Genomic DNA, 27,235 nt, shown 5'->3' with positions numbered 1-27,235 from the left:
GGCAGGAGGGTGGAGTTGAGCAAGATCACAAAAGCCTTGGACAAGGTTCTGCACGGTGGATTAATGAGTGAAGTGGGATCACAAGGGATTCGGGGAGCTTGACAGTAGGAGACAAGAGGGTGGTGGTGGTGGAGGTGGAAGGTTGTTTTTCCAGACTGGAGGCCTGTGACCAGCGGTCTTCCACAGGAATTGGTACTGGGTTCCCTTTTGTTTGTCATTTATATCAATGATGTGGATGAGAATATAAGAGGCATGTTGAATAAACACCGAGGTTGGTGGACAGGGAAGAAGGTTATCTAAGATTACAAAGGGATCTTGATCAATGGGCTGAAAAATGGCAGATGGAATTGAATTTGGATAAATGTGAGGGGTTGCATTTCTGTAAAACAGTTAAGGGCATGACTTATGCAATTAATGCCAGGGCCCTGGGTAGAGTTACAAAACAGACAGGTGTGGGGCTTCAGGTACATCGTTCTTTGAAGTATGTGTCAGAGGTAAACTGGGTGGTTAAGGAGGCGTTTAGCACGCTTGCCTTCATACACTCAGACCCTTGAGTGTAGCAGTTGGGACGTTATGTTGAGGATGTACACGATGCTGGTAAGACCTCTCCTGGAATACTGTGTGCAGTTCTGGTTGCCCAGTTATAGGATGGAGAAAGTGAGGAGTGCAGGTGCTGGAGATCAGAGTGGAAGTGTGTGGTGCTGGAAAAGCACAGCAAGTCAGGCAGCATCCGAGGAGCAGGCACGTCGACGTTCCCGCCATAAGCCTTTCCTGCTCCACAGATGCTGCCTGGCCGGCTGTGCTTTTCCAGCACCACACTCTTTGACCGTGACAGGAAGGATATTATTAAACTGGAGAGGGTTCAGAACAGAGTTACCAGGATGTTGCCGGGTGTATGGAAGGATCGGGTTATAAAGAAAGGCTGGGAGTTTTCTCACTGGAACAGGTGACCTCGAGTTAATGGGAGCTGTCTTTTCCCTGGGGTGGGGGTATTTCAAAACTAGAAGGCGCAGTTTTATGATAGGGGAGAGATTTAAAAAAAGACAGAAGTGGTTCATGTGTGGAATGAACTTCCTGAGGAAGTGGTGGATGCGAGACAGTTACAACATTTGAAAGACATTTTGGATAAGGATGCGAATAGGAAACCTTTGGAGGGACGTTGGCCAGGTGGAACGAGTTTTCAGTTTGGGATAACTGGTCGGGCTGAAGGGTCTGTTTCCACGCTGTTCGACTCTAAACGTGTTGCCTCCCCTCTTCCCTTGTGTAGTTCTTGCCGAGGCCGGGGGTGCCAAGTTTAAAAAGTATGAGGACATTGACAACGCCCCCGAGGAGAAAGCCCGGGGGATCACCATCAACGCGTCTCACGTGGAGTACACCACACCCAACCGACACTATGCTCACACTGATTGTCCGGGCCACGCCGACTACGTCAAGGTGAGCGAACGGCACGGGGAGAGGTTAACAGAGCGGCTCCCTGGATCCCACACCCCAGGAAAGGGCAGTCAGCCTCGCGAGGGAGAGCAGTGTGGATTCCACAGAGTGATCTCCCCCCCCCCCCCCCCCACCCCCCCACCTCCCTGCCCTGGGGGTTATATCACCGGGGTGACTCCGCATATACAGCACAATCTCGATTGCCCCAGGATTGGGAAGAGCCACGGGCTGATTCGGTCAATTGTTTGGAGATTTTGAGGTCGATGGAAAGGAGTCACTCCAGAAGACAGATCAATCCCTGTTTTCTGAAGGAATTCTGGGGCAGGGGTTCGGGAAGGGGTGAAGGTGGGGAGATGGAGGTCAGCTCTCAGATCAGGTACTTCTTCATGAGTGTAACAGACTGAAGAGGGGCTCAATGGCCTCCTGTTACGGTGTAATAGGCTCAAAGGGGGTGACAGGGTGAATGGCCTCGTGATACTGTATAATAGGCTCAAAGGGGGGGACGGGGTGAATGGTCTCCTGTTACGGTGTAATAGGTTCAAAGGGGGGGAACGGGGTGAATGGTCTGTTACTGTGTAATAGGTTCAAAGGGGGGGGACAGGGTGAATGGTCTGTTACTGTGTACTAGGTTCAAAGGGGGGGACGGGGTGAATGGTCTCCTGTTACTGTGTAATAGGTTCAAAGGGGGGGACGGGGTGAATGGCCTCATGTTACTGTGTAATAGGTTCAAAGGGGGGGACGGGGTGAATGGTCTGTTACTGTGTAATAGGCTCAAAGGGGGGGACGGGGTGAATGGTCTGTTACTGTGTAATAGGTTCAAAGGGGGGGACGGGGTGAATGGTCTGTTACTGTGTAATAGGCTCAAAGGGGGGGACGGGGTGAATGGTCTGTTACTGTGTAATAGGTTCAAAGGGGGGGGACGGGGTGAATGGTCTGTTACTGTGTAATAGGTTCAAAGGGGGGGACGGGGTGAATGGTCTGTTACTGTGTAATAGGTTCAAAGGGGGGGGACGGGGTGAATGGTCTGTTACTGTGTAATAGGTTCAAAGGGGGGGGACGGGGTGAATGGTCTGTTACTGTGTAATAGGTTCAAAGGGGGGGGACGGGGTGAATGGTCTGTTACTGTGTAATAGGTTCAAAGGGGGGGGACGGGGTGAATGGTCTGTTACTGTGTAATAGGTTCAAAGGGGGGGACGGGGTGAATGGCCTGTTACTGTGTAATAGGTTCAAAGGGGAGGGACGGGGTGAATGGTCTCCTGTTACTGTGTAATAGGTTCAAAGGGGGGGACGGGGTGAATGGTCTGTTACTGTGTAATAGGTTCAAAGGGGGGGACGGGGTGAATGGTCTGTTACTGTGTAATAGGTTCAAAGGAGGGGGACGGGGTGAATGGTCTGTTACTGTGTAATAGGTTCAAAGGGGAGGGACGGGGTGAATGGCCTCATGTTACTGTGTAATAGGTTCAAAGGGGCGGACGGGGTGAATGGTCTGTTACTGTGTAATAGGTTCAAAGGGGGGGACGGGGTGAATGGTCTGTTACTGTGTAATAGGTTCAAAGGGGGGGGACGGGGTGAATGGCCTCATGTTACTGTGTAATAGGTTCAAAGGAGGGGGACTGGGTGAATGGTCTGTTACTGTGTAATAGGTTCAAAGGGGGGGGACGGGGTGAATGGTCTGTTACTGTGTAATAGGTTCAAAGGGGGGGACGGGGTGAATGGTCTCCTGTTACTGTGTAATAGGTTCAAAGGGGGGGGACGGGGTGAATGGTCTGTTACTGTGTAATAGGTTCAAAGGGGGGGACGGGGTGAATGGTCTGTTACTGTGTAATAGGTTCAAAGGAGGGGGGGGGGGTGAATGGCCTCCTGTTACTGTGTAATAGGTTCAAAGGGGGGGGACGGGGTGAATGGTCTGTTACTGTGTAATAGGTTCAAAGGGGGGGACGGGGTGAATGTCCTCATGTTACTGTGTAATAGGTTCAAAGGGGGGGACGGGGTGAATGGTCTCCTGTTACTGTGTAATAGGTTCAAAGGAGGGGGGGGGGGTGAATGGCCTCCTGTTACTGTGTAATAGGTTCAAAGGGGGGGGACGGGGTGAATGGTCTGTTACTGTGTAATAGGTTCAAAGGGGGGGACGGGGTGAATGTCCTCATGTTACTGTGTAATAGGTTCAAAGGGGGGGACGGGGTGAATGGTCTCCTGTTACTGTGTAATAGGCTCAAAGGAGGGGGGGGGGGGTGAATGGCCTCCTGTTACTGTGTAATAGGTTCAAAGGGGGGGGACGGGGTGAATGGTCTGTTACTGTGTAATAGGCTCAAAGGGGAGGGGAACGGGGTGAATGGTCTGTTACTGTGTACTAGGTTCAAAGGGGGGGACGGGGTGAATGGTCTGTTACTGTGTAATAGGTTCAAAGGGGGGGGACGGGGTGAATGTCCTCATGTTACTGTGTAATAGGTTCAAAGGGGGGGGACGGGGTGAATGGTCTGTTACTGTGTAATAGGTTCAAAGGGGGGAAACGGGGTGAATGGTCTCCTGTTACTGTGTAATAGGTTCAAAGGGGGGGGACGGGGTGAATGGTCTGTTACTGTGTAATAGGTTCAAAGGAGGGGGGGGGGTTAATGGCCTCCTGTTACTGTGTAATAGGTTCAAAGGGGGGGGACGGGGTGAATGGTCTGTTACTGTGTAATAGGTTCAAAGGGGGGGGACGGGGTGAATGGTCTGTTACTGTGTAATAGGTTCAAAGGGGGGGGACGGGGTGAATGGTCTGTTACTGTGTAATAGGTTCAAAGGGGGGGGACGGGGTGAATGGTCTGTTACTGTGTAATAGGCTCAAAGGGGGGGGGGACGGGGTGAATGGTCTGTTACTGTGTAATAGGTTCAAAGGGGGGGGGACGGGGTGAATGGTCTGTTACTGTGTACTAGGTTCAAAGGGGGGGACGGGGTGAATGGTCTGTTACTGTGTAATAGGTTCAAAGGGGGGGGACGGGGTGAATGGTCTGTTACTGTGTAATAGGTTCAAAGGGGGGGGACGGGGTGAATGGTCTGTTACTGTGTAATAGGTTCAAAGGGGGGGGACGGGGTGAATGGTCTGTTACTGTGTAATAGGCTCAAAGGGGGGGACGGGGTGAATGGTCTGTTACTGTGTAATAGGTTCAAAGGGGGGGGACGGGGTGAATGGTCTGTTACTGTGTAATAGGCTCAAAGGGGGGGACGGGGTGAATGGTCTCCTGTTACTGTGTAATAGGTTCAAAGGGGGGGGACGGGGTGAATGGTCTGTTACGGTGTAATAGGTTCAAAGGGGAGGGATGGGGTGAATGGTCTGTTACGGTGTAATAGGTTCAAAGGGGAGGGACGGGGTGAATGGTCTGTTACTGTGTAATAGGTTCAAAGGGGAGGGACGGGGTGAATGGTCTGTTACTGTGTAATAGGTTCAAAGGGGGGGGACGGGGTGAATGGTCTGTTACTGTGTAATAGGTTCAAAGGGGGGGGAACGGGGTGAATGGTCTGTTACTGTGTAATAGGTTCAAAGGGGGGGGACGGGGTGAATGGTCTGTTACGGTGTAATAGGTTCAAAGGGGGGGGACGGGGTGAATGGTCTGTTACTGTGTAATAGGTTCAAAGTGGGGGACGGGGTGAATGGCCTCATGTTACTGTGTAATAGGTTCAAAGGGGGGGGACGGGGTGAATGGTCTGTTACGGTGTAATAGGTTCAAAGGGGGGGGACGGGGTGAATGGTCTGTTACGGTGTAATAGGTTCAAAGGGGAGGGACGGGGTGAATGGTCTGTTACTGTGTAATAGGCTCAAAGGGGGGGACGGGGTGAATGGTCTGTTACTGTGTAATAGGTTCAAAGGGGGGGACGGGGTGAATGGTCTGTTACTGTGTAATAGGTTCAAAGGGGAGGGACGGGGTGAATGGTCTGTTACTGTGTAATAGGTTCAAAGGGGGGGGACGGGGTGAATGGTCTGTTACTGTGTAATAGGCTCAAAGGGGGGGACGGGGTGAATGGTCTCCTGTTACTGTGTAATAGGTTCAAAGGGGGGGGACGGGGTGAATGGTCTGTTACTGTGTAATAGGTTCAAAGGGTCAGGACGGGGTGAATGGTCTGTTACTGTGTAATAGGTTCAAAGGGGGGGGACGGGGTGAATGGTCTGTTACTGTGTAATAGGTTCAAAGGGGGGGGACGGGGTGAATGGTCTGTTACTGTGTAATAGGCTCAAAGGGGGGGACGGGGTGAATGGTCTCCTGTTACTGTGTAATAGGTTCAAAGGGGGGGGACGGGGTGAATGGTCTGTTACTGTGTAATAGGTTCAAAGGGGGGGGGGGGGGGGGGTGAATGGTCTGTTACTGTGTAATAGGTTCAAAGGGGGGGACGGGGTGAATGGTCTGTTACTGTGTAATAGGTTCAAAGGGGGGGGACGGGGTGAATGGTCTGTTACTGTGTAATAGGTTCAAAGGGGGGGGGACGGGGTGAATGGTCTGTTACTGTGTAATAGGTTCAAAGGGGGGGACGGGGTGAATGGTCTGTTACTGTGTAATAGGTTCAAAGGGGGGGGACGGGGTGAATGGTCTGTTACTGTGTAATAGGTTCAAAGGGGGGACGGGGTGAATGGTCTGTTACTGTGTAATAGGTTCAAAGGGGGGGGACGGGGTGAATGGTCTGTTACTGTGTAATAGGTTCAAAGGGGAGGGACGGGGTGAATGGTCTGTTACTGTGTAATAGGCTCAAAGGGGGGGGACGGGGTGAATGGTCTGTTACTGTGTAATAGGTTCAAAGGGGGGGGACGGGGTGAATGGTCTGTTACTGTGTAATAGGCTCAAAGGGGGGGACGGGGTGAATGGTCTGTTACTGTGTAATAGGTTCAAAGGGGAGGGACGGGGTGAATGGTCTGTTACTGTGTAATAGGCTCAAAGGGGGGGGATGGGGTGAATGGTCTGTTACTGTGTAATAGGTTCAAAGGGGGGGGACGGGGTGAATGGTCTGTTACTGTGTAATAGGTTCAAAGGGGGGGGACGGGGTGAATGGTCTGTTACTGTGTAATAGGCTCAAAGGGGGGGACGGGGTGAATGGTCTCCTGTTACTGTGTAATAGGTTCAAAGGGGGGGGACGGGGTGAATGGTCTGTTACGGTGTAATAGGTTCAAAGGGGAGGGGGGACGGGGTGAATGGTCTGTCACTGTGTAATAGGTTCAAAGGGGAGGGGGGACGGGGTGAATGGCCTGTTACTGTGTAATAGGTTCAAAGGGGGGGGACGGGGTGAATGGTCTGTTACTGTGTAATAGGTTCAAAGGGGGGGACGGGGTGAATGGTCTGTTACGGTGTAATAGGTTCAAAGGGGGGGAACGGGGTGAATGGTCTGTTACTGTGTAATAGGTTCAAAGGGGGGGGACGGGGTGAATGGTCTGTTACTGTGTAATAGGTTCAAAGGGGGGGGACAGGGTGAATGGTCTGTTACTGTGTACTAGGTTCAAAGGGGGGGACGGGGTGAATGGTCTCCTGTTACTGTGTAATAGGTTCAAAGGGGGGGGACAGGGTGAATGGTCTGTTACTGTGTACTAGGTTCAAAGGGGGGGACGGGGTGAATGGCCTGTTACTGTGTAATAGGTTCAAAGGGGGGGAACGGGGTGAATGGTCTGTTACTGTGTAATAGGTTCAAAGGGGAGGGACGGGGTGAATGGTCTGTTACTGTGTAATAGGTTCAAAGGGGGGGACGGGGTGAATGGTCTGTTACTGTGTAATAGGTTCAAAGGGGGGGACGGGGTGAATGGTCTCCTGTTACTGTGTAATAGGTTCAAAGGGGGGGGACAGGGTGAATGGTCTGTTACTGTGTACTAGGTTCAAAGGGGGGGACGGGGTGAATGGTCTGTTACTGTGTAATAGGTTCAAAGGGGGGGACGGGGTGAATGGTCTGTTACTGTGTAATAGGTTCAAAGGGGGGGGACGGGGTGAATGGTCTGTTACTGTGTAATAGGTTCAAAGGGGAGGGACGGGGTGAATGGTCTGTTACTGTGTACTAGGTTCAAAGGGGGGGACGGGGTGAATGGTCTCCTGTTACTGTGTAATAGGTTCAAAGGGGGGGGACAGGGTGAATGGTCTGTTACTGTGTACTAGGTTCAAAGGGGGGGACGGGGTGAATGGTCTGTTACTGTGTAATAGGTTCAAAGGGGGGGACGGGGTGAATGGTCTGTTACTGTGTAATAGGTTCAAAGGGGGGGACGGGGTGAATGGTCTGTTACTGTGTAATAGGTTCAAAGGGGGGGGGTGAATGGTCTGTTACTGTGTATCAGGTTCAAAGGGGGGGGACGGGGTGAATGGTCTCATGTTACTGTGTAATAGGTTCAAAGGGGGGGGACGGGGTGAATGGCCTCATGTTACTGTGTAATAGGTTCAAAGGGGGGGGACTGGGTGAATGGTCTGTTACTGTGTAATAGGTTCAAAGGGGGGGACGGGGTGAATGGTCTGTTACTGTGTAATAGGTTCAAAGGGGGGGGACGGGGTGAATGGCCTCCTGTTACTGTGTAATAGGTTCAAAGGGGGGGGACGGGGTGAATGGTCTGTTACTGTGTAATAGGTTCAAAGGGGGGGGACGGGGTGAATGGTCTGTTACTGTGTAATAGGTTCAAAGGGGGGGACGGGGTGAATGGTCTGTTACTGTGTAATAGGTTCAAAGGGGGGGACGGGGTGAATGGTCTGTTACTGTGTAATAGGTTCAAAGGGGGGGGACGGGGTGAATGGTCTCCTGTTACTGTGTAATAGGTTCAAAGGGGGGGACGGGGTGAATGGTCTGTTACTGTGTAATAGGTTCAAAGGGGGGGACGGGGTGAATGGTCTGTTACTGTGTAATAGGTTCAAAGGGGGGGACGGGGTGAATGGTCTGTTACTGTGTAATAGGTTCAAAGGGGGGGACGGGGTGAATGGTCTGTTACTGTGTAATAGGCTCAAAGGGGGGGACGGGGTGAATGGCCTCATGTTACTGTGTAATAGGTTCAAAGGGGGGGAACGGGGTGAATGGTCTGTTACTGTGTAATAGGTTCAAAGGGGGGGGACGGGGTGAATGGTCTGTTACTGTGTAATAGGTTCAAAGGGGGGGGACGGGGTGAATGGCCTCATGTTACTGTGTACTAGGTTCAAAGGGGGGGGACGGGGTGAATGGTCTGTTACTGTGTAATAGGTTCAAAGAGGGGGGGGTGAATGGTCTGTTACTGTGTAATAGTTTCAAATGGGGGTGAAAGGGTGAATGGTGTGTTACTGTGTAATAGGTTCAAAGGGGGGGGACGCGGTGAATGGTCTGTTACTGTGTAATAGGTTCAAAGGGGGGGGACGGGGTGAATGGTCTGTTACTGTGTAATAGGCTCAAAGGGGGGGACGGGGTGAATGGTCTGTTACTGTGTAATAGGTTCAAAGGGGGGGGACGGGGTGAATGGTCTGTTACTGTGTAATAGGCTCAAAGGGGGGGGACGGGGTGAATGGTCTGTTACTGTGTAATAGGTTCAAAGGGGGGGGACGGGGTGAATGGTCTGTTACTGTGTAATAGGTTCAAAGGGTGGGGACGGGGTGAATGGTCTGTTACTGTGTAATAGGTTCAAATGGGGGGGACGGGGTGAATGGTCTGTTACTGTGTAATAGGTTCAAAGGGGGGGACGGGGTGAATGGCCTGTTACTGTGTAATAGGTTCAAAGGGGGGACGGGGTGAATGGTCTGTTACTGTGTAATAGGTTCAAAGGGGGGGGACGGGGTGAATGGTCTGTTACTGTGTAATAGGTTCAAAGGGGGGGGACGGGGTGAATGGTCTGTTACTGTGTAATAGGCTCAAAGGGGGGGACGGGGTGAATGGCCTCATGTTACTGTGTAATAGGTTCAAAGGGGGGGACGGGGTGAATGGTCTGTTACTGTGTAATAGGTTCAAAGGGGGGGGACGGGGTGAATGGTCTGTTACTGTGTAATAGGTTCAAAGGAGGGGGACGGGGTGAATGGTCTGTTACTGTGTAATAGGCTCAAAGGGGGGGACGGGGTGAATGGTCTGTTACTGTGTAATAGGCTCAAAGGGGGGGACGGGGTGAATGGTCTGTTACTGTGTAATAGGTTCAAAGGGGGGGAACGGGGTGAATGGTCTGTTACTGTGTAATAGGCTCAAAGGGGGGGACGGGGTGAATGGCCTCATGTTACTGTGTAATAGGTTCAAAGGGGGGGACGGGGTGAATGGTCTGTTACTGTGTAATAGGTTCAAAGGGGGGGGACGGGGTGAATGGTCTGTTACTGTGTAATAGGTTCAAAGGGGGGGGACGGGGTGAATGGTCTGTTACTGTGTAATAGGTTCAAAGGGGGGGACGGGGTGAATGGTCTGTTACTGTGTAATAGGTTCAAAGGGGGGGACGGGGTGAATGGTCTGTTACTGTGTAATAGGCTCAAAGGGGGGGACGGGGTGAATGGCCTCATGTTACTGTGTAATAGGTTCAAAGGGGGGGACGGGGTGAATGGTCTGTTACTGTGTAATAGGTTCAAAGGGGGGGGACGGGGTGAATGGTCTGTTACTGTGTAATAGGTTCAAAGGGGGGGGACGGGGTGAATGGTCTGTTACTGTGTAATAGGTTCAAAGGGGGGACGGGGTGAATGGTCTGTTACTGTGTCATAGGCTCAAAGGGGGGGGGACGGGGTGAATGGTCTGTTACTGTGTAATAGGTTCAAAGGGGGGGGCGGGGTGAATGGCCTCCTGTTACGGTGTAATAGGTTCAAGGGGGGGGGGGGGTGAATGGTCTGTTACTGTGTAATAGGTTCAAAGGGGGGGGACGGGGTGAATGGTCTGTTACTGTGTAATAGGTTCAAAGGGGGGGGACGGGGTGAATGGCCTCATGTTACTGTGTACTAGGTTCAAAGGGGGGGGACGGGGTGAATGGTCTGTTACTGTGTAATAGGTTCAAAGGGGGGGACGGGGTGAATGGTCTGTTACTGTGTAATAGGTTCAAAGGGGGGGGACGGGGTGAATGGTCTGTTACTGTGTAATAGGTTCAAAGGGGGGGGACGGGGTGAATGGTCTCCTGTTACTGTGTAATAGGTTCAAGGGGGGGCGGGGGTGAATGGTCTGTTACTGTGTAATAGGTTCAAAGGGGGGGGACGGGGTGAATGGTCTGTTACTGTGTAATAGGTTCAAAGGGGGGGGACGGGGTGAATGGTCTGTTACTGTGTAATAGGTTCAAAGGGGAGGGACGGGGTGAATGGTCTGTTACTGTGTAATAGGCTCAAAGGGGAGGGACGGGGTGAATGGTCTGTTACTGTGTAATAGGTTCAAAGGGGGGGGGGACGGGGTGAATCGTCTGTTACTGTGTAATAGGTTCAAAGGGGGGACGGGGTGAATGGCCTCCTGTTACTGTGTAATAGGTTCAAAGGGGGGGGACGGGGTGAATGGCCTCATGTTACTGTGTAATAGGTTCAAAGGGGGGGGAACGGGGTGAATGGCCTCCTGTTACTGTGTAATAGGTTCAAAGGGGAGGGACGGGGTGAATGGTCTGTTACTGTGTACTAGGTTCAAAGGGGAGGGACGGGGTGAATGGTCTGTTACTGTGTAATAGGTTCAAAGGGGGGGACGGGGTGAATGGCCTCATGTTACTGTGTAATAGGCTCAAAGGGGGGGACGGGGTGAATGGCCTCATGTTACTGTGTAATAGGTTCAAAGGGGGGGACGGGGTGAATGGTCTGTTACTGTGTAATAGGTTCAAAGGGGGGGGGGTGAATGGTCTCATGTTACTGTGTAATAGGTTCAAAGGAGGGGGCCGGGGTGAATGGTCTGTTACTGTGTAATAGGTTCAAAGGGGGGGGACGGGGTGAATGGTCTGTTACTGTGTAATAGGTTCAAAGGGGGGGGGGGGTGAATGGTCTGTTACTGTGTAATAGGTTCAAAGGGGGGGGACGGGGTGAATGGTCTGTTACTGTGTAATAGGTTCAAAGGGGGGGACGGGGTGAATGGTCTGTTACTGTGTAATAGGTTCAAAGGGGGGGGACGGGGTGAATGGTCTGTTACTGTGTAATAGGTTCAAAGGGGGGGACGGGGTGAATGGTCTGTTACTGTGTAATAGGTTCAAAGGGGGGGGACGGGGTGAATGGTCTGTTACTGTGTAATAGGTTCAAAGGGGGGGACGGGGTGAATGGTCTGTTACTGTGTAATAGGTTCAAAGGGGGGGGACGGGGTGAATGGTCTGTTACTGTGTAATAGGTTCAAAGGGGGGGGACGGGGTGAATGGTCTGTTACTGTGTAATAGGTTCAAAGGGGGGGGGACGGGGTGAATGGTCTGTTACTGTGTAATAGGCTCAAAGGGGGGGACGGGGTGAATGGTCTGTTACTGTGTAATAGGCTCAAAGGGGGGGACGGGGTGAATGGTCTGTTACTGTGTAATAGGTTCAAAGGGGGGGGACGGGGTGAATGGTCTGTTACTGTGTAATAGGTTCAAAGGGGGGGGGACGGGGTGAATGGTCTGTTACTGTGTATCAGGTTCAAAGGGGGGGGACGGGGTGAATGGCCTCCTGTTACTGTGTAATAGGTTCAAAGGGGGGGGACGGGGTGAATGGTCTGTTACTGTGTAATAGGTTCAAAGGGGAGGGACGGGGTGAATGGTCTGTTACTGTGTAATAGGTTCAAGGGGGGGGGGGGTTAATGGCCTCCTGTTACTGTGTAATAGGTTCAAAGGGGGGGGACGGGGTGAATGGTCTGTTACTGTGTAATCGGTTCAAAGGGGGGGACGGGGTGAATGGTCTGTTACTGTGTACTAGGTTCAAAGGGGGGGACGGGGTGAATGGTCTGTTACTGTGTAATAGGTTCAAAGGGGGGGACGGGGTGAATGGTCTGTTACTGTGTAATAGGTTCAAAGGGGAGGGACGGGGTGAATGGTCTGTTACTGTGTAATAGGTTCAAAGGGGGGGGGGGGGTTAATGGCCTCCTGTTACTGTGTAATAGGTTCAAAGGGGGGGGACGGGGTGAATGGTCTGTTACTGTGTAATTGGTTCAAAGGGGGGGGACGGGGTGAATGGTCTGTTACTGTGTAATAGGTTCAAAGGAGGGGGACGGGGTGAATGGTCTGTTACTGTGTAATAGGTTCAAAGGGGGGGACGGGGTGAATGGTCTGTTACTGTGTAATAGGTTCAAAGGGGGGGGACGGGGTGAATGGTCTGTTACTGTGTAATAGGTTCAAAGGGGGGGACGGGGTGAATGGTCTGTTACTGTGTAATAGGTTCAAAGGGGGGGGACGGGGTGAATGGTCTGTTACTGTGTAATAGGTTCAAAGGGGGGGGACGGGGTGAATGGTCTGTTACTGTGTAATAGGCTCAAAGGGGGGGACGGGGTGAATGGTCTGTTACTGTGTAATAGGTTCAAAGGGGGGGGACGGGGTGAATGGTCTGTTACTGTGTAATAGGTTCAAAGGGGGGGGACGGGGTGAATGGTCTGTTACTGTGTAATAGGTTCAAAGAGGGGGGGACGGGGTGAATGGTCTGTTACTGTGTAATAGGTTCAAAGGGGGGGACGGGGTGAATGGTCTGTTACTGTGTAATAGGTTCAAAGGGGGGGGACGGGGTGAATGGCCTCCTGTTACTGTGTAATAGGTTCAAAGGGGGGGGACGGGGTGAATGGTCTGTTACTGTGTAATAGGTTCAAAGGGGGGGGACGGGGTGAATGGTCTGTTACTGTGTAATAGGTTCAAAGGGGGGGACGGGGTGAATGGTCTGTTACTGTGTAATAGGTTCAAAGGGGGGGACGGGGTGAATGGTCTGTTACTGTGTAATAGGTTCAAAGGGGGGGGACGGGGTGAATGGTCTCCTGTTACTGTGTAATAGGTTCAAAGGGGGGGACGGGGTGAATGGTCTGTTACTGTGTAATAGGTTCAAAGGGGGGGGACGGGGTGAATGGTCTGTTACTGTGTAATAGGTTCAAAGGGGGGGGACGGGGTGAATGGTCTGTTACTGTGTAATAGGTTCAAAGGGGGGGACGGGGTGAATGGTCTGTTACTGTGTAATAGGCTCAAAGGGGGGGACGGGGTGAATGGCCTCATGTTACTGTGTAATAGGTTCAAAGGGGGGGAACGGGGTGAATGGTCTGTTACTGTGTAATAGGTTCAAAGGGGGGGGACGGGGTGAATGGTCTGTTACTGTGTAATAGGTTCAAAGGGGGGGGACGGGGTGAATGGTCTGTTACTGTGTAATAGGTTCAAAGGGGGGGACGGGGTGAATGGTCTGTTACTGTGTAATAGGTTCAAAGGGGGGGGACGGGGTGAATGGCCTCATGTTACTGTGTAATAGGTTCAAAGGGGGGGGACGGGGTGAATGGTCTGTTACTGTGTAATAGGTTCAAAGGGGGGGGGGTGAATGGTCTGTTACTGTGTAATAGGTTCAAAGGGGGGGGACGGGGTGAATGGTCTGTTACTGTGTAATAGGCTCAAAGGGGGGGGGGGGTGAATGGCCTCCTGTTACGGTGTAATAGGTTCAAGGGGGGGGGGTGAATGGTCTGTTACTGTGTAATAGGTTCAAAGGGGGGGACGGGGTGAATGGTCTGTTACTGTGTAATAGGTTCAAAGGGGGGGGACGGGGTGAATGGCCTCATGTTACTGTGTACTAGGTTCAAAGGGGGGGGACGGGGTGAATGGTCTGTAATGTGTAATAGGTTCAAAGAGGGGGGGGTGAATGGTCTGTTACTGTGTAATAGGTTCAAAGGGGGGGGACAGGGTGAATGGTCTGTTACTGTGTAATAGGTTCAAAGGGGGGGGACGGGGTGAATGGTCTGTTACTGTGTAATAGGTTCAAAGGGGGGGGGACGGGGTGAATGGTCTGTTACTGTGTAATAGGCTCAAAGGGGGGGACGGGGTGAATGGTCTGTTACTGTGTAATAGGTTCAAAGGGGGGGGGACGGGGTGAATGGTCTGTTACTGTGTAATAGGCTCAAAGGGGGGGGACGGGGTGAATGGTCTGTTACTGTGTAATAGGTTCAAAGGGGGGGGACGGGGTGAATGGTCTGTTACTGTGTAATAGGTTCAAAGGGGGGGGACGGGGTGAATGGTCTGTTACTGTGTAATAGGTTCAAAGGGGGGGGACGGGGTGAATGGCCTGTTACTGTGTAATAGGTTCAAAGGGGGGACGGGGTGAATGGTCTGTTACTGTGTAATAGGTTCAAAGGGGGGGACGGGGTGAATGGCCTGTTACTGTGTAATAGGTTCAAAGGGGGGACGGGGTGAATGGTCTGTTACTGTGTAATAGGCTCAAAGGGGGGGACGGGGTGAATGGCCTCATGTTACTGTGTAATAGGTTCAAAGGAGGGGACGGGGTGAATGGTCTGTTACTGTGTAATAGGTTCAAAGGGGGGGGACGGGGTGAATGGTCTGTTACTGTGTAATAGGTTCAAAGGAGGGGGACGGGGTGAATGGTCTGTTACTGTGTAATAGGCTCAAAGGGGGGGACGGGGTGAATGGTCTGTTACTGTGTAATAGGCTCAAAGGGGGGGACGGGGTGAATGGTCTGTTACTGTGTAATAGGTTCAAAGGGGGGGGAACGGGGTGAATGGTCTGTTACTGTGTAATAGGCTCAAAGGGGGGGACGGGGTGAATGGGCTCATGTTACTGTGTAATAGGTTCAAAGGGGGGGGACGGGGTGAATGGTCTGTTACTGTGTAATAGGTTCAAAGGGGGGGGACGGGGTGAATGGTCTGTTACTGTGTAATAGGTTCAAAGGGGGGGACGGGGTGAATGGTCTGTTACTGTGTAATAGGTTCAAAGGGGGGGGACGGGGTGAATGGTCTGTTACTGTGTAATAGGTTCAAAGGGGGGGGGGTGAATGGTCTGTTACTGTGTAATAGGTTCAAAGGGGGGGGACGGGGTGAATGGTCTGTTACTGTGTCATAGGCTCAAAGGGGGGGGGACGGGGTGAATGGTCTGTTACTGTGTAATAGGTTCAAAGGGGGGGGGCGGGGTGAATGGCCTCCTGTTACGGTGTAATAGGTTCAAGGGGGGGGGGGGGTGAATGGTCTGTTACTGTGTAATAGGTTCAAAGGGGGGGGACGGGGCGAATGGTCTGTTACTGTGTAATAGGTTCAAAGGGGGGGGACGGGGTGAATGGTCTGTTACTGTGTAATAGGTTCAAAGGGGGGGACGGGGTGAATGGTCTGTTACTGTGTAATAGGTTCAAAGGGGGGGACGGGGTGAATGGTCTGTTACTGTGTAATAGGTTCAAAGGGGGGGGGGACGGGGTGAATGGTCTGTTACTGTGTAATAGGTTCAAAGGGGGGACGGGGTGAATGGTCTGTTACTGTGTAATAGGTTCAAAGGGGGGGGAACGGGGTGAATGGTCTGTTACTGTGTAATAGGTTCAAAGGGGGGGGGGGTGAATGGTCTGTTACTGTGTATCAGGTTCAAAGGGGGGGGACGGGGTGAATGGTCTGTTACTGTGTAATAGGTTCAAAGGGGGGGGACGGGGTGAATGGTCTGTTACTGTGTAATAGGTTCAAAGGGGGGGGACGGGGTGAATGGTCTGTTACTGTGTAATAGGTTCAAAGGGGGGGACGGGGACGGGGTGAATGGTCTGTTACTGTGTAATAGGTTCAAAGGGGGGGGGACGGGGTGAATGGTCTGTTACTGTGTAATAGGTTCAAAGGGGGGGGACGGGGTGAATGGTCTGTTACTGTGTAATAGGTTCAAAGGGGGGGACGGGGTGAATGGTCTGTTACTGTGTAATAGGTTCAAAGGGGGGGGACGGGGTGAATGGTCTGTTACTGTGTAATAGGCTCAAAGGGGAGGGACGGGGTGAATGGTCTGTTACTGTGTAATAGGTTCAAAGGGGGGGGGGACGGGGTGAATGGTCTGTTACTGTGTAATAGGTTCAAAGGGGGGACGGGGTGAATGGCCTCCTGTTACTGTGTAATAGGTTCAAAGGGGGGGGACGGGGTGAATGGCCTCATGTTACTGTGTAATAGGTTCAAAGGGGGGGAACGGGGTGAATGGCCTCCTGTTACTGTGTAATAGGTTCAAAGGGGAGGGACGGGGTGAATGGTCTGTTACTGTGTACTAGGTTCAAAGGGGAGGGACGGGGTGAATGGTCTGTTACTGTGTAATAGGTTCAAAGGGGGGGACGGGGTGAATGGCCTCATGTTACTGTGTAATAGGCTCAAAGGGGGGGACGGGGTGAATGGCCTCATGTTACTGTGTAATAGGTTCAAAGGGGGGGACGGGGTGAATGGTCTGTTACTGTGTAATAGGTTCAAAGGGGGGGGGGGTGAATGGTCTCATGTTACTGTGTAATAGGTTCAAAGGAGGGGGCCGGGGTGAATGGTCTGTTACTGTGTAATAGGTTCAAAGGGGGGGGACGGGGTGAATGGTCTGTTACTGTGTAATAGGTTCAAAGGGGGGGGGGGTGAATGGTCTGTTACTGTGTAATAGGTTCAAAGGGGGGGGATGGGGTGAATGGTCTGTTACTGTGTAATAGGTTCAAAGGGGGGGACGGGGTGAATGGTCTGTTACTGTGTAATAGGTTCAAAGGGGGGGGACGGGGTGAATGGTCTGTTACTGTGTAATAGGTTCAAAGGGGGGGACGGGGTGAATGGTCTGTTACTGTGTAATAGGTTCAAAGGGGGGGGACGGGGTGAATGGTCTGTTACTGTGTAATAGGTTCAAAGGAGGGGGGGGGGTGAATGGTCTGTTACTGTGTAATAGGTTCAAAGGGGGGGGACGGGGTGAATGGTCTGTTACTGTGTAATAGGCTCAAAGGGGGGGACGGGGTGAATGGTCTGTTACTGTGTAATAGGCTCAAAGGGGGGGACGGGGTGAATGGTCTGTTACTGTGTAATAGGTTCAAAGGGGGGGGACGGGGTGAATGGTCTGTTACTGTGTAATAGGTTCAAAGGGGGGGGACGGGGTGAATGGTCTGTTACTGTGTATCAGGTTCAAAGGGGGGGGACGGGGTGAATGGCCTCCTGTTACTGTGTAATAGGTTCAAAGGGGGGGGACGGGGTGAATGGTCTGTTACTGTGTAATAGTTTCAAAGGGGAGGGACGGGGTGAATGGTCTGTTACTGTGTAATAGGTTCAAGGGGGGGGGGGGGTTAATGGCCTCCTGTTACTGTGTAATAGGTTCAAAGGGGGGGGACGGGGTGAATGGTCTGTTACTGTGTAATAGGTTCAAAGGGGGGGAAGGGGTGAATGGTCTGTTACTGTGTAATAGGTTCAAAGGGGGGGACGGGGTGAATGGTCTGTTACTGTGTAATAGGTTCAAAGGGGGGGGACGGGGTGAATGGTCTGTTACTGTGTAATAGGTTCAAAGGGGGGGACGGGGTGAATGGTCTGTTACTGTGTAATAGGTTCAAAGGGGGGGGACGGGGTGAATGGTCTGTTACTGTGTAATAGGTTCAAAGGGGGGGGGACGGGGTGAATGGTCTGTTACTGTGTAATAGGCTCAAAGGGGGGGACGGGGTGAATGGTCTGTTACTGTGTAATAGGTTCAAAGGGGGGGGACGGGGTGAATGGTCTGTTACTGTGTAATAGGTTCAAAGGGGGGGACGGGTTGAATGGTCTGTTACTGTGTAATAGGTTCAAAGGGGAGGGACGGGGTGAATGGTCTGTTACTGTGTAATAGGCTCAAAGGGGAGGGACGGGGTGAATGGTCTGTTACTGTGTAATAGGTTCAAAGGGGGGGGGACGGGGTGAATGGTCTGTTACTGTGTAATAGGTTCAAAGGGGGGGACGGGGTGAATGGTCTGTTACTGTGTAATAGGTTCAAAGGGGGGACGGGGTGAATGGCCTCCTGTTACTGTGTAATAGGTTCAAAGGGGGGGGACGGGGTGAATGGTCTGTTACTGTGTAATAGGTTCAAAGGGGGGGGGCGGGGTGAATGGTCTGTTACTGTGTAATAGGTTCAAAGGGGGGACGGGGTGAATGGCCTCCTGTTACTGTGTAATAGGTTCAAAGGGGAGGGACGGGGTGAATGGCCTCCTGTTACTGTGTAATAGGTTCAAAGGGGGGGGGGTGAATGGCCTCCTGTTACTGTGTAATAGGTTCAAAGGGGGGGGACGGGGTGAATGGTCTGTTACTGTGTAATAGGTTCAAAGGGGGGGACGGGGTGAATGGTCTGTTAGTGTGTAATAGGTTCAAAGGGGGGGGACGGGGTGAATGGTCTGTTACTGTGTAATAGGTTCAAAGGGGGGGGCCGGGGTGAATGGTCTGTTACTGTGTAATAGGTTCAAAGGGGAGGGGGGAACGGGGTGAATGGTCTGTTACTGTGTAATAGGTTCAAAGGGGGGGGACGGGGTGAATGGTCTGTTACTGTGTAATAGGTTCAAAGGGGCGGGAAACGGGGTGAATGGTCTGTTACTGTGTAATAGGTTCAAAGGTGGGGGGGGTGAATGGTCTGTTACTGTGTAATAGGTTCAAAGGGAGGGGGACGGGGTGAATGGTCTGTTACTGTGTAATAGGTTCAAAGGGGGGGACGGGGTGAATGGTCTGTTACTGTGTAATAGGTTCAAAGGGGGGGGACGGGGTGAATGGTCTGTTACTGTGTAATAGGTTCAAAGGGGAGGGACGGGGTGAATGGTCTGTTACTGTGTAATAGGTTCAAAGGGGGGGACGGGGTGAATGGTCTGTTACTGTGTAATAGGTTCAAAGGGGGGGGACGGGGTGAATGGTCTGTTACTGTGTAATAGGTTCAAAGGGGGGGACGGGGTGAATGGTCTGTTACTGTGTAATAGGTTCAAAGGGGGGGGACGGGGTGAATGGTCTGTTACTGTGTAATAGGTTCAAAGGGGGGGACGGGGTGAATGGTCTGTTACTGTGTAATAGGTTCAAAGGGGGGGGACGGGGTGAATGGTCTGTTACTGTGTAATAGGTTCAAAGGAGGGGGGGGGGTGAATGGCCTCCTGTTACTGTGTAATAGGTTCAAAGGGGGGGAACGGGGTGAATGGTCTGTTACTGTGTAATAGGCTCAAAGGGGGGGACGGGGTGAATGGTCTGTTACTGTGTAATAGGTTCAAAGGAGGGGGGTGGGGTGAATGGCCTCCTGTTACTGTGTAATAGGTTCAAAGGGGGGGACGGGGTGAATGGTCTCCTGTTACTGTGTAATAGGCTCAAAGGGGGGGACGGGGTGAATGGTCTGTTACTGTGTAATAGGCTCAAAGGGGGGGACGGGGTGAATGGTCTGTTACTGTGTAATAGGTTCAAAGGGGGGGGACGGGGTGAATGGTCTGTTACGGTGTAATAGGTTCAAAGGGGGGGACGGGGTGAATGGTCTGTTACTGTGTAATAGGTTCAAAGGGGGGGACGGGGTGAATGGTCTGTTACTGTGTAATAGGCTCAAAGGGGGGGACGGGGTGAATGGTCTGTTACTGTGTAATAGGTTCAAAGGGGGGGGGACGGGGTGAATGGTCTGTTACTGTGTATCAGGTTCAAAGGGGGGGGACGGGGTGAATGGCCTCCTGTTACTGTGTAATAGGTTCAAAGGGGGGGGCGGGGTGAATGGTCTGTTACTGTGTAATAGGTTCAAAGGGGGGGGACGGGGTGAATGGTCTGTTACTGTGTAATAGGTTCAAAGGGGGGGGACGGGGTGAATGGTCTGTTACTGTGTAATAGGTTCAAAGGGGGGGGGGGGGGTTAATGGCCTCCTGTTACTGTGTAATAGGCTCAAAGGGGGGGGACGGGGTGAATGGTCTGTTACTGTGTAATAGGTTCAAAGGGGGGGACGGGGTGAATGGTCTGTTACTGTGTAATAGGTTCAAAGGGGGGGACGGGGTGAATGGTCTGTTACTGTGTAATAGGTTCAAAGGGGGGGACGGGGTGAATGGTCTGTTACTGTGTAATAGGTTCAAAGGGGGGGGACGGGGTGAATGGTCTGTTACTGTGTAATAGGTTCAAAGGGGGGGGACAGGGTGAATGGTCTGTTACTGTGTAATAGGTTCAAAGGGGGGGACGGGGTGAATGGTCTGTTACTGTGTAATAGGTTCAAAGGGGGGGGACGGGGTGAATGGTCTGTTACTGTGTAATAGGTTCAAAGGGGGGGGACGGGGTGAATGGTCTGTTACTGTGTAATAGGTTCAAAGGGGAGGGACGGGGTGAATGGTCTGTTATTGTGTAATAGGTTCAAAGGGGGGGGGGGGGTGAATGGCCTCCTGTTACTGTGTAATAGGCTCAAAGGGGGGGACGGGGTGAATGGTCTGTTACTGTGTAATAGGTTCAAAGGGGGGGGGGGGGTGAATGGTCTGTTACTGTGTAATAGGTTCAAAGGGGGGGACGGGGTGAATGGTCTGTTACTGTGTAATAGGTTCAAAGGGGGGACGGGGTGAATGGTCTGTTACTGTGTAATAGGTTCAAAGGGGGGGGGGGGTGAATGGTCTGTTACTGTGTAATAGGTTCAAAGGGGGGGACGGGGTGAATGGTCTGTTACTGTGTAATAGGCTCAAAGGGGGGGACAGGGTGAATGGTCTGTTACTGTGTAATAGGTTCAAAGGGGGGGGGGGGTGAATGGTCTGTTACTGTGTAATAGGTTCAAAGGGGGGGACGGGGTGAATGGTCTGTTACTGTGTAATAGGCTCAAAGGGGGGGACGGGGTGAATGGTCTGTTACTGTGTAATAGGTTCAAAGGGGGGGGGGGGGTGAATGGTCTGTTACTGTGTAATAGGTTCAAAGGGGGGGACGGGGTGAATGGTCTGTTACTGTGTAATAGGTTCAAAGGGGGGACGGGGTGAATGGTCTGTTACTGTGTAATAGGTTCAAAGGGGGGGGGGGGTTAATGGCCTGTTACTGTGTAATAGGTTCAAAGGGGGGGGACGGGGTGAATGGTCTGTTACTGTGTAATAGGTTCAAAGGGGGGGGACGGGGTGAATGGTCTGTTACTGTGTAATAGGTTCAAGGGGGGGGGGGGGTTAATGGCCTGTTACTGTGTAATAGGTTCAAAGGGGGGGGGACGGGGTGAATGGTCTGTTACTGTGTAATAGGTTCAAAGGGGGGGGACGGGGTGAATGGTCTGTTACTGTGTAATAGGTTCAAAGGGGGGGGACGGGGTGAATGGTCTGTTACTGTGTAATAGGTTCAAAGGGGGGGACGGGGTGAATGGTCTGTTACTGTGTAATAGGTTCAAAGGGGGGGAACGGGGTGAATGGCCTCCTGTTACTGTGTAATAGGTTCAAAGGGGGGGGACGGGGTGAATGGTCTGTTACTGTGTAATAGGTTCAAAGGGGGGGGACGGGGTGAATGGTCTGTTACTGTGTAATAGGTTCAAAGGGGGGGGACGGGGTGAATGGTCTGTTACTGTGTAATAGGTTCAAAGGGGGGGGACGGGGTGAATGGTCTGTTACTGTGTAATAGGTTCAAAGGGGGGGGGGACGTGGTGAATGGTCTGTTACTGTGTAATAGGCTCAAAGTGGGGGGGGTGAATGGTCTCCTGTTACTGTGTAATAGGTTCAAAGGGGGGGACGGGGTGAATGGTCTGTTACTGTGTAATAGGTTCAAAGGGGAGGGACGGGGTGAATGGTCTGTTACTGTGTAATAGGTTCAAAGGGGGGGGACGGGGTGAATGGCCTCCTGTTACTGAGTAATAGACTCAAAGGGGGGGGACGGGGTGAATGGTCTCCTGTTACTGTGTAATAGGTTCAAAGGGCGGGACGGGGTGAATGGTCTGTTACTGTGTAATAGGTTCAAAGGGGGGGGACGGGGTGAATGGTCTCCTGTTACTGTGTAATAGGTTCAAAGGGGGGGGACGGGGTGAATGGTCTGTTACTGTGTAATAGGTTCAAAGGGGGGGGACGGGGTGAATGGTCTGTTACTGTGTAATAGGTTCAAAGGGGGGGGACGGGGTGAATGGTCTGTTACTGTGTACTAGGTTCAAAGGGGGGGGACGGGGTGAATGGTCTGTTACTGAGTAATAGGTTCAAAGGGGGGGGACGGGGTGAATGGTCTCCTGTTACTGAGTAATAGACTCAAAGGTGGGGGACGGGGTGAATGGCCTCCTGTTACTGTGTAATAGGTTCAAAGGGGGGGGACGGGGTGAATGGTCTGTTACTGTGTAATAGGTTCAAAGGGGGGGACGGGGTGAATGGCCTCATGTTACTGTGTAATAGGTTCAAAGGGGAGGGACGGGGTGAATGGTCTGTTACTGTGTAATAGGTTCAAAGGGGGGGGACGGGGTGAATGGTCTGTTACTGTGTAATAGGCTCAAAGGGGGGGGACGGGGTGAATGGCCTCCTGTTACTGTGTAATAGGTTCAAAGGGGGGGAACGGGGTGAATGGCCTCATGTTACTGTGTAATAGGTTCAAAGGGGGGGGACGGGGTGAATGGCCTCATGTTACTGTGTAATAGGTTCAAAGGAGGGGATGGGGTGAATGGCCTCCTGTTACTGTGTAAAACCAAACTGAAGTGGGGGTGGTGCCTCTGTGCATCTATCCCATTCCCCCTCACTGTCTGTCACTGGCTTTCTCCAAGTGCTACGAGCTAGGAAGGAAGCATATGTCAGGTATAGACAGGATACACTGAGTGAATCGTCAGAGGAGTATAAAGGCAGTAGGAGTATACTTAAGGGGGAAATCAGGAGGGCAAAAAGGGGACATGAGACAGCTTTGGCAAATAGAGTCAAGGAGAATCCAAAGGGTTGACCACCTCAGTGGTGGGCAAGTTGTTGGAGGGAATCCTGAGGGACAGGATGTACATGTATTTGGAAACGCAAGGACTGATTCGGGATAGTCAACATGGCTTTGTGCGTGGGAAATCATGTCTCACAAACTTGATTGAGTTTTTTGAAGAAGTAACAAAGAGGATTGATGAGGCCAGAGCAGTAGATGTGATCTATATGGACTTCAGTAAGGTGTTCAACAAGGTTCCCCATAGGAGACTGGTGAGCAAGGTTAGATCTCATAGAATATAGGGAGAACTAGCCATTTGGATACAGAACTGGCTCAAAGGTAGGAGACAGAGGGTGGTGGTGGAGGGTTGTTTTTCAGACTGGAGGCCTGTGACCAGTGGAGTGCCACAAAGATCCTCTACTTTTTGTCATTTATATAAATGATTTGGATGCGAGCATAAGAGATCGTAAGTTTGGGGATGACACCAAAATTGGAGGTGGAGTGGACAGCGAAGAGGGTTACCTCAGATTACAACAGGATCTGGACCAGATGGGCCAATGGGCTGAGAAGTGGCAGATGGAGTTTAATTCAGATAAATGTGAGGTGCTGCATTTTGGGAAAGCAAATCTTAGCAGGACTTATACACTTAATGGTCAGGTCCTGGGGAGTGTTGCTGAACAAAGAGACCTTAGAGTACAGGTTCATAGCTCCTTGAAAGTGGAGTCGCAGGTCGATAGGATAGTGAAGGCAGCGTTTGGTATGCTTTCCTTTATTGGTCAGAGTATTGAGTACAGGGAGTTGGGAGGTCATGTTGCAGCTGGGGGGAGCCCAGAACTAGAGGGTTATAAAATCACGAGGGGGACATGGATAGGGTAAATAGACAAGGTCTTTTCCCCCTGGGGTGGGGGAGTCCAGAACTAGAGGGTTATAAAATCACGAGGGGGACATGGATAGGGTAAATAGACAAGGTCTTTTCCCCCTGGCATAGGTTTAGGGTAAGAGGGGAAAAACATAAAAGAGACCGAAGGGGCAAATTTTTCACGCAGAGAGTGGTCCGTGTATGGAATGAGCTGCCAAAGGATGTGGTGAAGGCTGGTACAATGACAACATTGAAGAGGCATTTGGATGGGTATATGAATAGGAAGGGTTTGGAGGGATATGGGCCGGGTGCTGGCAGGTGGGACTAGATTGGGTTGGGGTGTCTGGGTCAGCATGGACAGGTTGGACCGAAGCGTCTGTTTCTGTGCTGTACATCTCTATTACTCTATTTTTCTCCCTCTCTCTCTCTCTCTCTCTCTCTCTCTCTCTCTCTCTCTCTCTCTCTCTCTCTCTCTCTCTCTCTCTCTCTGTCTTTCTCTCTCTCTCTCTGTCTTTCTCTCCCCCCCCCCTCCCTAAGCCCCCTCCACATCTCTTTCCTTTGCCCCCCCCCCCCCCCCAGTCCATCGCTGGCTGACTTTCCTCTGTCTTGCTCCCTCCCTTTGTGTCTATGGTTGACCCCCTCTCTCTCTGTGCCTCCTCCCCCCCACAGAATATGATCACGGGCACAGCTCAGCTGGACGGCTGTATCCTTGTCGTAGCAGCTACAGACGGCCAGATGCCACAGACCCGGGAGCACCTGTTGCTGGCCAAGCAGGTAACTAACTAAATCTGGTCGTACCACGTGGACGTCGCTGGCACATCCAGCCTGTCATCTCATTGCTCAGGGCGTTCAGGTGGGTCAGGAGTCAGCTATTGGGCTGGGGTGTGTGGGGAAGGTATTCATAGGCACGAGCCAACTAGCAACAATGAGTTAGCAGTCGCCTGTATCAACTACAGATCTTTATCCCTGGTTTTGAATCATTTCACCCTGCTCCTTGCGATCATTGAAACTGTCCCCTCAGCATTAGCTGGGGATAGTACATTGCTGATCCAGTAACAGTTCCCCTACCCTACAGCCAGCCCCTGGGCATTGAGGGTTGTGTGTGTCTTTGTGTTCACCGTGAGATGGGATGTGACGGGGGAGCCCCACACTGTGGGAGGGTCAGTGCTGAGGGAGCCCCACACTGTGGTAGGGTCAGTGCTGAGGGAGCCCCACACTGTGGTAGGGTCAGTGCTGAGGGAGCCCCACAGTGTGGGTGGGTCAGTGCTGAGGGAATCCCACACTGTGGGAGAGTCAGTGCTGAGGGAGCCCCACACTGTGGGAGGGTCAGTGCTGAGGGAGCCCCACACTGTGGGAGGGTCAGTGCCGAGGGAGCCCCACACTGTGGGGGGGGGGGGGGTCAGTGCTGAGGGAGCCCCACACTGTGGGAGGGTCAGTGCTGAGGGAGCCCCACACTGTGGGAGGGTCAGTGCTGAGGGAGCCCCACACTGTGGGAGGGTCAGTGCTGAGGGAGCCCCACACTGTGGGAGGGTCAGTGCTGAGGGCATCCCACACTGTGGGGGGGGGGGGGTCAGTGCTGAGGGAGCCCCACACTGTGGGAGGGTCAGTGCTGAGGGAGCCCCACACTGTGGGAGGGTCAGTCCTGAGGGAGCCCCGCACTGTGGGAGGGTCAGTGCTGAGGGAGCCCCGCACTGTGGGAGGGTCAGTGCTGAGGGAGCCCCACACTGTGGGAGGGTCAGTGCTGAGGAAGCCCCACACTGTGGGAGGGTCAGTGCTGAGGGAGCCCCACACTGTGGGAGGGTCAGTGCTGAGGGAGCCCCGCACTGTGGGAGGGTCAGTGCTGAGGAAGCCCCACACTGTGGGAGGGTCAGTGCTGAGGGAGCCCCACACTGTGGGAGGGTCAGTGCTGAGGGAGCCCCGCACTGTGGGAGGGTCAGTGCTGAGGGAGCCCCCACACTGTGGGAGGGTCAGTGCTGAGGGAGCCCCACACTGTGGGAGGGTCAGCACCGAGGGAGGCCTGCACTGTGGGAGGGTCAGTGCTGAGGGAGCCCCGCACTGTGGGAGGGTCAGCACCGAGGGAGCCCCACACTGTGGGAGGGTCAGTGCTGAGGGAGCCCCACACTGTGGGAGGGTCAGCACCGAGGGAGCCCCGCACTGTGGGAGGGTCAGCACCGAGGGAGGCCTGCACTGTGGGAGGGTCAGTGCTGAGGGAGCCCCGCACTGTGGGAGGGTCAGCACCGAGGGAGCCCCACACTGTGGGAGGGTCAGCGCTGAGGGAGCCCCACACTGTGGGAGGGTCAGTGCTGAGGGAGCCCCACACTGTGGGAGGGTCAGTGCTGAGGGAGCCCCACACTGTGGGAGGGTCAGTGCTGAGGGAGCCCCGCACTGTGGGAGGGTCAGTGCTGAGGGAGCCCCGCACTGTGGGGAGGGTCAGTGCTGAGGGAGCCCCACACTGTGGGAGGGTCAGTGCTGAGGGAGCCCCACACTGTGGGAGGGTCAGTGCTGAGGGAGCCCCACACTGTGGGAGGGTCAGTGCTGAGGGAGCCCCACACTGTGGGAGGGTCAGTGCTGAGGGAGCCCCGCACTGTGGGAGGGTCAGCACCGAGGGAGCCCCGCACTGTGGGAGGGTCAGTGCTGAGGGAGCCCCACACTGTGGGAGGGTCAGTGCTGAGGGAGGCCTGCACTGTGGGAGGGTCAGCACCGAGGGAGGCCTGCACTGCTAACAGATGTCTCCTGTGTTGACAGATTGGAGTGGAACACATCGTGGTATTTGTGAACAAAGCAGACGCGGTGGAAGATAAGGAGATGCTTGACCTGGTTGAGCTGGAGATGCGAGAGCTGTTGTCAGAGTTTGGGTACGACGGAGAGAATACACCCATCGTCCTTGGCTCAGCGCTGTGTGCTCTGGAGGTTAGTACTATCTCCTCTGTCCTGGGCTAGCTGGCTATTCTTCTTTAATCATTCCTCTCTGCATCCTGTCTGACTCTCAACCCCTGGGGAGAGCATCTTTGAGTCCAATGAAAACCCCTTTCCCAGCACCATTGTCAGATCTTCGCTCTGCAGTCCTGCCCCATCCAGTCATGAATGGTAGTGGCTCCACAAATATCCCCATCCTCAGTGATGTACGAACCCAGCACATCAGTGGGAAAGACCAGGCTGAAGCTTTTGTAGCAGCCTTCAGCCAGAGGTGCTGAGTGGATGATCCATCTCAGGCGCCTCCCGTGGTCCCCACAATCACAGCTTACCCAATTCCATTGAGAAACAGTTGGGGACACCGGATACTGCAAAGCCAACCTGTCCTGACAACGTTCCGGCAATAGTGCTGAAGGTGTGTGCTCCATCACTTGCCGCTCCCCGAGCCAAGCTCGAGTTACAACACTGGCATCTCCC

The 27,235-nt window shown here is 52.8% G+C and overlaps 1 protein-coding gene across 1 annotated transcript in view; it reads left to right on the top strand.

Moving 5' to 3' along the window:
* tufm (Tu translation elongation factor, mitochondrial) overlaps nt 1-26,785 on the top strand; it is a 40,455-nt gene extending 13,670 nt beyond the window's left edge. Inside the window, exons 4-6 of the mRNA XM_072567443.1 lie at nt 1,268-1,434; nt 24,515-24,619; nt 26,591-26,785. Coding sequence (XP_072423544.1) covers nt 1,268-1,434; nt 24,515-24,619; nt 26,591-26,785 — 467 coding nt within the window. The remainder of the gene's footprint in view (nt 1-1,267; nt 1,435-24,514; nt 24,620-26,590) is intronic.
* The last annotated feature ends 450 nt before the right edge of the window (nt 26,786-27,235 follow it).

The sequence above is a fragment of the Chiloscyllium punctatum genome, unplaced genomic scaffold, assembly GCF_047496795.1.
Source record: "Chiloscyllium punctatum isolate Juve2018m unplaced genomic scaffold, sChiPun1.3 scaffold_176, whole genome shotgun sequence".
Lineage (NCBI taxonomy): Eukaryota > Metazoa > Chordata > Chondrichthyes > Orectolobiformes > Hemiscylliidae > Chiloscyllium > Chiloscyllium punctatum.
Note: the sequence above shows the minus strand (reverse complement) of the source record. Positions and strands in the feature narration are given on the sequence as shown.